At 41.4% G+C, this 10,000-nt stretch overlaps 1 protein-coding gene across 2 annotated transcripts in view; it reads left to right on the top strand.

Annotated features, from left to right (window-relative positions):
• The window catches only part of tmem65 (transmembrane protein 65), a 40,976-nt gene that overhangs the window by 20,521 nt on the left and 10,455 nt on the right, over positions 1-10,000 (top strand). For both annotated transcript variants that reach the window (XM_032520444.1, XM_032520445.1), the window contains exons 2-4: positions 6,377-6,421; positions 7,032-7,099; positions 7,223-7,277. In XM_032520444.1, the coding sequence (XP_032376335.1) occupies positions 6,377-6,421; positions 7,032-7,099; positions 7,223-7,277 (168 nt within the window). The remainder of the gene's footprint in view (positions 1-6,376; positions 6,422-7,031; positions 7,100-7,222; positions 7,278-10,000) is intronic.

Below are 10,000 nucleotides of genomic sequence, written 5' to 3'. Positions count from 1 at the left end.
TTTAACCTTTTTTATGCTTTTTTTCCCCTAAATGTTTTGGCATTTTCTTTGATATTTTTGTTTGAGTGAGAAGGCTATACGTGACATGCAATAATACAGTTAACGATGTTTGACTTTTCCCATGACATAAAAGCAATAAACTCTATGTCTGGCCCTTGATGTGATTCTCATTTTCTAGTGTGGCCCTTGGGGAAGTTAAGTTTGACACCCTTGCTTTACACAGTTCTGTCAGATTATCTTCCAGACTGGGGAACCACTGGCGAACGTGTCTGTGTATCAGACACTGAACATTGTGGAAAGCTCTGTATTTTGTATTTTTGTGTTTATGTATGTTCTCATTGTGACATGGATCCACCTGAGTCTGAAATAAAGTTTATACAGTAAGACATAAACTGCTTGACATACCATTAATCACGATTATGGAACAAACGTTGGAAACATTTCTCAAAAGTGTGACCTTGATTTTATGAGCGTGCCACCATTTTGGAGGATCTTTAACCTTTTTTAGCGAGGAGTATATTGGAGGATTCATAAAACCTGAACGCAGCTCCCAGACAGCTGCCCCATCATGCTCCGCTCCTTCAAAAGATGAAAGATGGATTTCATTCTGTCGGGTCGCCCTCACTTTCAATGATGCTGAGATACAACACACACACACACACACACACACACACACACACACACACACACACACACACACACACACACACACACACACACACACACACATAAATGTATATTTTTTTAATACTCTATTTTTTTCCGCTGACTCTTTTTACACACCCTAAACTCCCCCTGCAGCAGGCAGTGCACTTAGATGGTTAAAATAGGGCCCTAGGTCTGGTGATAATTTCATGTTTTTCTTATTTTACTCAGCCTTATTTTCCTTTTATACATTTGGGTCCCATATTAAAAGATTTACGTCTTCAGTAGAAACCGATGGACTTTGAGCTGGGTGCTGCAGACAGAAGGTCAGATTGAATTGGTTTTGGACTTTTCATGGAATTTGTGGGCAACAACAGAAATATTGTAAACCTTATCTTTTAATCCCGCCTACAGAGCTCTGATTGGTTGGCTGTTATCAGCACCAGTCTGAACACCAAACGCATTTAAGTCACTGAAAAGAGAGATTAGGTCGAAGTCAGAAAATGGGGCTGCGTTTTCATTTAATTTTGAGCTGAACAAAAAACCCCATTTCTGCTTGTGTCAAATGTGACAGAAGGTAGTTCCTCTCCTCAATTTGAATTTGTTTCTCTTGTTTTCATTTGAGAAAAGAGTGTCTCACATGCTCTGAACTTTCCAAAGGCAAAGATCATCCTACTGCCAAAATAACGCAAGAACGCAGATCTTCCAAAATGTAAAGATCACGTTTCCCACATCTGAATCGATTTAGTCCAAATTAGTGTAGTGTTCCTTAATAAATCAGGACAGATTCCCCCAAAGAAATGTTGTTTTTGGGCTTCGACCAACTATCTTACCTGGAACTGTGTCAGGTGTGCAGTGTGTTGCAGGAAGCAGTTTCACTCTGTTAATCAGCCGTCTGACAGCGGACAGAGGATGCAGCATCTGCTGGTGTCTAATTATATAAAACACACACACACACACACACACACTTATGTTTGATTTAATCACACACTGACATATGAATTGTGTTAGACTCACACTGCTGTCTTTATGTACTTAATGCGATATTCTGCAGCGGGCCGAGATCCCCCGAGAGCTCCAACTCTTCTGAATTTACTCATCTGACTCCAGATCTGCTGCTATTGGCAGATTGTGCAGCGACATTTGTTTTTTTTCCTTGCGTCAATGAGACCTATTTCTGGACACATTTTCCCAGGAGTCCCAGTCTTTGTGCTCGCTGAAATCATTAGAAAGTTAAAATCCGAAAGGGTGAAAGTGGGTTATTCCCACCGTGTGGCCTGACATTTTCAGCAGCACATTTGAAATTAATTGTTCTTCTGTCAACAAAAGCAAAAAATAAAAAGCCACTTCCAGCAGCCCTGCGAGGCTGCTTCACACACCAGAACACAAAACTCTTGAATGATGAAGTTTGATCTTATATCCAAACAATGTCAAGTTAGGTGTGAGTGTGTTGCTGGAGGAAAGGTGGATCCTGTTTGAGGCGTCTCGATACATTTGGGGTATGTAAACCCTCCAGTGGTTTATGTGCCACAAATGTAAAGAGACGCCACAAATTACAGATCCAGAAATTGCAAATCCAGAGTTCTTCCGAGAGCACAATGGGAATTTGCTCAGCGAGTTACTCTGGCATTGAGTCATGCTGCTCATTAACTATGCACTTGTAGCTGAGCTGCACCAATTACATCGGTGTATCTGATGTGGGCGGGGCCAGAGGCGAGCTGCACCAATCACATCGGTGTATCTGATGTGGGCGGAGCCAGAGGCGAGCTGAACAGCTGAGGACAGTCTAATCTACTAGTTAGCTCCGCTGCTAGCTAAGCGTATGGGGCTCTGGATACGTCTCCCCCATGTGTTTCTGTGATTGGTCGTTGCGTTGTCCAATTGCATGCAGTGAGATTTTCAAATGCACGCTTGGTGCCGCCCCGCAAGATTGCCGACTTTCATTACTCGATGCCAGACCCTTAATCCTTTTGGATGTGGGTCTGGATTTCCAGGCTAATGATTGTCCACATTGATAGGTGGAATATTTTAGCATGCAGGTTTTCAACTGTATTTCATCTATTCTAAGGATCTTCCACAGAAGGATTAGTTCAAGGAAACCCGATCCCACAGCTGAGAATAGATCAGAGTGTATCTATCTAGTAGAAGTGTCTCACAAATAAGGAGTTGTTTCAAAGGTAACCATGTTTCACAGAAATAGATTAACTGACCAATGCAAGACAAGAAGACTATAAGAAACGCAGTTAGTCTGATGTTCACAGAGACACTTTGGGTACGTGTGTGCGTGTGCGTGCGCGTGCGCGTGTCCACAGTTATCTCCCTTGTTCAATAATTGAATAAAGCTGCATTTAATCTAAATTTATTCATCATTTCCGGTCATGATTCCCAGATATCACACATTTGCAAAGTTTTATTTCTGTTTGTTTTCTATAAAGTGTGCAAAGCCTTGGCCCAGCCTTTCACAGAGAAAGAAGGTTTAATAAGCAGACTGCTCCGGTATTTTTGGGGAGCGATGATTGGATCATTTCACTGGCAAATGGCTTTAATTTATGTGTCATCATGGGTTCATTGTCCAGCTCCAGAAGGGTCTTAAGCTCTGCTCTCATTGGACCGGTCCAGCTCTAAAAATTGACATCTGTGATGATCTATCAGTGCTTTATAATTAGACTTGGATCAACATTTATTTAAAAATATAGCTGGGGGGGGGGGGGGGGGTGGGGGGGGGGATTTAATGGTGCCATTGTATTATATTTGCAATTCATGATTTATGAGTTTAAAGATTGTGCAGCTCAATACAGAGATTAAGTTGTTGTTGCTGCAGCATTACAACAAAGGCTTAATACTTACTGTTTAGTAAAGTGTGACTACTCTCATATATATTCTATAAATTAGCTAAATGACAAATACACTCTGACTCCAGGAATCTCCAAAATAAAAGTCTGAAATTCTCACTCTGGGAAACCTGTTTTTCTCAACACAAAGTACCCGTGCCTTTGAGCAATGCAACTGGCCACAGCTGTCTTTGTGGAGGTGCAGATTATTGACGCTTGAGTGCACAACAGAGGGGAGGGCTGTTGGTTTAAATAATGAATGAATAAAGACAAAGTTGTAATACATAAACAGTTTGTTGCCTGGTTGATTAAGCTGATAGAGCATTTTGTCAGGAAGGCAAAGGAAGCATCTTTAATCATAAATCTCTCTGATGATCGGGGGCTCGGGTCTGACAGAGGCTTTGATCCGTGAACCGGAAGGATGCTTCAACTTCTGATATGGTTGTTTGTTTTTCATAGCAAGAAAGCGTCTTGTCCAGGGCAAAGAGAAGGGGACGGGACTTTGGGAGTAAGGGATGTCAGGTCGAATGAAAGAGATGGCACAAAGTTTTTATCTTTTAGTTTGAAATGTTTTCCTTCAGGGCTGCAATGATTGGTCAGTAGCTGTACATAACAAATCATTGTTTTAGGCTTGGACAAACCAACATATTTGACTTGATGACATCACCTAGTGCTTATTTCTCTGTAACAGTAACATTAGGGCCCGAACGACATATCGGTGGGCCGACATTATCGGCCGAAATTAGGCATTTCCCGATTTATAATGACCGATTTAAAAACGAAACAAAAAACAACCGAATTAATATAAATATACAGTATATCGGCCGATGTATTGGCATATCAGATTTTCGGTATCGGCCTTAAAAGTCCTTTTATTGGTCGTGCGCTAGGTAACATTTAAATGTATAGTTAAACATGGAAGTCCGACCAACCTGTTGTCTCTGCTGTACTTATTTTCTGCACTCTGTTGCTTTGCTTGCGTCTTTTGATAAACCAAATCTAGCGTCTCGCCGCTGGTCGGACGGACTGCTAGTTTGGGTGGTGTCGTTATCTTTAGTCTGGGGCCCAACAGGTGCATTAGCTCTCCAAGCTAATGTTAGTCAAAGTGTTGAAATATGAAAGCAACAAACATGCCCTTTAGATGAAGGAGATGAGTACATCCAGTTGTTCGTCCTGATGTTAAATTCTACCAACGGGATACAGGAGTTTGTTTGTTTTTTCAATAATGAAAATAACTGTTAGTTGCAGCCCCAGTCTTTCTATTGGCCACATGTAGAGACAGTCGGCCAGTATTTGCAGTTCATTGCTGTACTTCGCAAAACAAAATTCATGGTCGGTAAAGTAGTAAAAGTAACAGGTGCATTTCAAGTTGCACCAGGCGCTGTGATCAATGGAGAGCAGGAGATGTTCCTGTCCTGGTTAGAGAGGAACTCCTGGATCCTGAAATAGACCCTGACCTTTCAGAGCCACCGGTCCGTCAGAGGGGTCTGACTCTGTTCACGGTGCTGCTGCCTGTTTGTTTTGAAAGATGAGACCACACACACACACACACACACACGCATGTTATTTTTGGGCTTTTTGCATCTCTCTGTTGGCAGAAAAGTTGGTGAAACTTTTGCCAGACGAGCACATAACTGCAAAGACATAGTGGAGGTCAAAAAGTGGAGGACTGTAATTGAACTATTCCTGTAATTGCTCTCTCCGTTCCCCAGATTGCACTCTGCTCCAGTGACCCACTTCTCTAGAGTCGGCTCGGTGTCTCCCCAGGGTGCTCGACAAATCCAACTCCAGTCCCCGGCGTCTCCTCGTCTCTCGTACCAATTAAAGTCCCAAATACACCTTCTAGCTTGTAGGGGATTGCTCGAAATAATTGGATACCGGTGCCGAAACAACACCGGAGTTTCCAGACTGATAGCAAAGCAAAACTTGTACAATTAAACTTTGAGAAATACAAGCTTTTCTGCAAACTATTAGTTGTGTTAACCAACATAAGCCAAACTTCTCAAATGCATCAGTGCTTAATATGGAGAAAATCAAATCTCACAATATTTTTTGACCAAATACCTTAATATCGATACCGCACCGATATTGTAGTGTTGACTAGTGGTGCTTTCACAGAATATTTACACAATGATATTTTTGATAAATAATCATCAGTAATGTGGATATAATGACTAAGTGGGTAAAAGTAAATAATAGAATAGTTACACCAGTCCGGTGAGTTCAGAAACTGACATCAGTTAACTGTAATTTAGCCTTTAAAACCAGTAAAAGACACTTATTCCATATTACAATATCCAAAATCTAAGACGATATCTAGTCTCACATCCCTGATATTGATGTAATATTGAGATATTGCCCCGCTCTACCTGGCAGTAGTTTTAAAATCCAGCCAAAAAGTGTGTTCAGGTTTTATTTAACATAATTAATCATGTTTGTTTGTCTGACAAATGTCTTTTGGTGTTTGAGACACTTCTAATTTGAATGAAATCTGAAAAGATGATCTTTAAACTGTCCCCTGGCATTTAAAATCGGCCCTGATTGGCATCATGGGAACACTTTTAGGATTTAAAGGTCGAAATCTCCATCTGAAACGACGAAACCTAATGGGATGATACATCTCGGCACTTCTGCATTCAAATGATTAAAATGGTTGTTTTCTACCATTACACAACTGTGTGTGTGTTGTGTGTGTGTGTGTGTGTGTGTGTGTGTGTGTGTGTGTGTGTGTGTGTGTGTGTGTGTGTGTGTGTGTGTGTGTTGTGTGTGTGTGTGTTTTAGGAGTCTTTGATGAGTTTTGGGCTGAGCAAACTGATCTCTGTGTTGCTGTAGACACTTTAAGTCAAACCTCAGCAGTTAATAAGCAAACTTCTGATTTGTTTTGATGTTTCCTCTTTCAGAGACCCCGGAGCCCTCGCCGCCGACTGCAGCCCAGATTAGATATGGTGAGTGATGATTAAATCTCTCTCACACACACACACACACACACCACACACCACACACACACACACACACACACACACAAAACCTCTATATTTTAGAAAGCAACCCAACATGCCTCCATTAGTATTTCTATGATGGCTTGAATGTAGCAGACGTCACTATTAATATAAAAATAGTCGCCCACTAAAGCTTCAAGGACAAGTTTTATTATTAAAACTCTACTTTATCCTCTGGTATAAAGTTTCTACTAATATTTGGACAAGTCTGCTCACTCTGTGTATTAATATGTTTGGATGTATTATGCTTCAGCACTTCAGTTTACAACTTTCAGCTCTTGTATACTGATGCAAATTTTAATACTACTAATAATAATTCTACACATTTTTCCCCACATCTATGGAAATATGTACCTAACATAATTATGTGAAATGTATTTATGATTGAAAGCACATGTGTGAAAGTTAAAAAGAACCTGTTTTAAAGAACATACACTTTGGTGCATTTAATCCATTCGTTTTACCAGCCAGGTTGATGACCATGCGCCGTGTAGTTCACTGTAGTCAACCAGTCAGATATGTGTTAATCTACTTTTTTCTTTACGTTTTTCTGCAGTTTTGTTCCACAACGGCATCCCCTTTGTTGGATTTGGTTTCCTTGACAATGCCATCATGATCGCAGCAGTAAGTGAATCCGAACAGACATAAATCTCCGTCAGAGATCACATTTTCTTCTGCCTGCGTGTTCTTCTTGTGATGACACTGGGTCCGGATGAACGTCTCACCTCATTCTCCTCTGTCCTCCAGGGAACACAGATCGAACTCTCCATCGGAGTCACCCTGGGGATCTCCACCATGGCTGGTAAGAAGAACACAACAGACCTGCAGCCTGGGGTCGAGTCACATTCAAATCTAACTTTTACTTTTACATCCTGTTGGCTAATTCCGTTGATTGTCAACCGATAAACAACAACAGAAAATGGAGCATCAAGAGGTTTGATAGCCATTTAAAGTGATCATATTATGCTAATTCTCAAGTTCATAATTGTATTTTGAGGTTTTATCAGAATAGGTTTTCAATTTTCAAAAAACACAATATATTTGTTGTACTGCACATTGCTGCAGCTCCTCTTTTCACCCTGTGTGTTGAGCTCTCTGTTTTAGCTACAGAGTGAGGCATCTCACTTCTGTTCCATCTTTGTTTCGAGTGGCAAATGCACAGTAGGGACTACTAGCCAGTCAGGAGCAAAGTATGAGGGCCCTGACAGTAGCTAGGTAAGGACTACTAGCCAGTCAGGAGCAAAGTATGAGGGCGTGCCATGCTAGCAGCTAGGCGAGCATTATAACGTGTGTTACTAAGTGACACGCTTTGGGCTTTTTCACTTTGTAAAGCTATAACATACAATAAAGGAAAGGGGGAAAAAGACAAGAAAAACTACAAACATTCTCTGCTTCCAATATAAATTATCCTTATAAATGAGGTCAGACTTTAGTGAAACAATTTCTATTTTCTATCAGGAAAATTTATATAAACCGGATTTTCAAAATAACTACCATGAGATCAACCTAGTAATGCACAGATGCCACTTTTTCCAAAGTACAATTACTTAAATTTGGGTTCGGCGCCGATACAGAGTACCGATATGACAACTTAATAATACCATTATAAAAATGCATTACTTGCACCTGAATGCATTATGACATTACGTGTTGTACATGAATGCACCATGAAGTCCCGTCAGAGCCCACGCGCTTTACCCTTTGATGTTTGTTTACATAACTCATGGGAGGAGCAAAATGTAGCTTCAGGGACCAGGAGGATTTTCCAGTTCTGTTGTTTTCTCAGACTCTGGCCATGGTGTCTGGAAAAAATGCAGCTGCAGGCCACCAGTAAACTATGCTATCTCTTTAGCTACGGCCTGTAGCCCGTCCTGGTAAGGGACTCCCGGTGTTGAATCCCTGTCTTTTTTTAAATAAACTTAATTCCTGAACAGAAATCCCATTTTCCTGAGAAAAGAGTGCTGTGTATATTTACAGGAAGAAATAATTAAAAGAAAAGAAAAAAGTGAATTTATTGGTCACAATCAGAGGTGGGTAGTGACGAGTTACATTTACTCCGTTACATTTACTTGAGTAAGTTTTTGAAAAAATTGTACTTCTAGGAGTAGTTTTAAATCACTATACTTTTACTTTTACTTGTACTTGAGTAGATTAGTGAAGAAGAAGCTGTCTTCCTCCGCTACATCGGGCTACAGTGAGCTCGTTACTTTACTTTTTACCACTTTGGGATTCTACGCCTCATTGTTTTTACCCCTTAACATTTATTCCAATGTTTTATTTTGAGAGAGAGAGGGAGAAAAGGAGAGAGAGAGAGACTTCCGCTAAAGGCTCTGCCACGTGACTGTGTTAACCCCAATCAGACGTCGTCGTGCGGTCTCGTGACCATAGTCGATCTCAGCGGCGGGACGGGTTAGCTTCGTTAGCTTTACAGTCGTAGAAAAACAAAGATGTCAGAATCAACCGTCGCCAAGGCAACGCAGACCAGGAGGAACCCTAGTTTTTTTTATCAAGTACTTTTTTTTACTCTTACTCAAGTAATTATTTGGATGGCTACTTTTACTTTTACTTGAGTCAAATTATTCTGAAGTAACAGTACTTTTTACTTGAGGACAATTTTTGGCTACTCCGCCCACCTCTGGCTACAATCCACATCGCTTGTACATCACACCAGAATAAAATACTTCCTTCCCTCCATAGTCCAAAACTGATGACGGAGTCGTTTATAAAGGATCCTGTCACCAGGCCAGTGTACCTAACTTATGGCCACGTAACGCTTTCGTGGTGTTATTGCCTTTCTTTCAGCCTGGAAGCCACAATCTGAAATCAATGCCTCCTCTTCCATCAGCCATCACCTGGAAGACGTTATGATTACTCAGATAGCTCAGGTGATGCCACTGGTTGTATAAAGTTGAAATATTGTCTTCACACTCGCAGCCTATCAGAACAATGTGGCAGTTTCTTGTAACGCAGCCTGCCGTCATCGTAGCTGCCGCTCTTCTGGATCTTTATTGCGCTGTGAAAACCATAAAGGCACTAGAGATTGCCCCCTCTCCATCTCCTCGACACTAGATTACTCTGTTTCCATGGATACTTGGCTCCAATTTCCCCTGCAAAGTGGAAATGGAAAAAGAGAGAAGCGGGCGATCAATGGCTCTGCTCACACGTCTTCATCCATCCAGGCGCTGCTTTATATTTGTGTTCTCCTCATCCGGCCTGCAGTGATGCTCAGCCAGTTTACCAAGTCTGTGTTTTTTAATTATTTTCATTTTGAGCGAGAGACCTTTCCCAGCTGTTTTTTTGTTGCTGACACTTTTCATCGCGCGGCACTTCACTGTCGCACACAATCAGCGTCGGAGGAGCTGGTGAAATGAGACAAGATGGTGTCGCCGTCTTTCAGCGAGCAGATTTTCATGTACATGGAAACTCGGACTGAAGCCGTCCATCTGGAGGTTTAGTCTGCAGTCTGACGAGGGGGCCAAGACAGCAGGTCTTTAATGGGCGTAGTGCGTTTAGGTTGGGGGGTGG

Source organism: Etheostoma spectabile, chromosome 7, assembly GCF_008692095.1.
Source record: "Etheostoma spectabile isolate EspeVRDwgs_2016 chromosome 7, UIUC_Espe_1.0, whole genome shotgun sequence".
NCBI classification, from domain to species: Eukaryota; Metazoa; Chordata; class Actinopteri; order Perciformes; family Percidae; genus Etheostoma; species Etheostoma spectabile.
The sequence above is the reverse complement of the archived record's forward strand: the minus strand, read 5'-3'. Positions and strand labels throughout refer to the sequence as shown.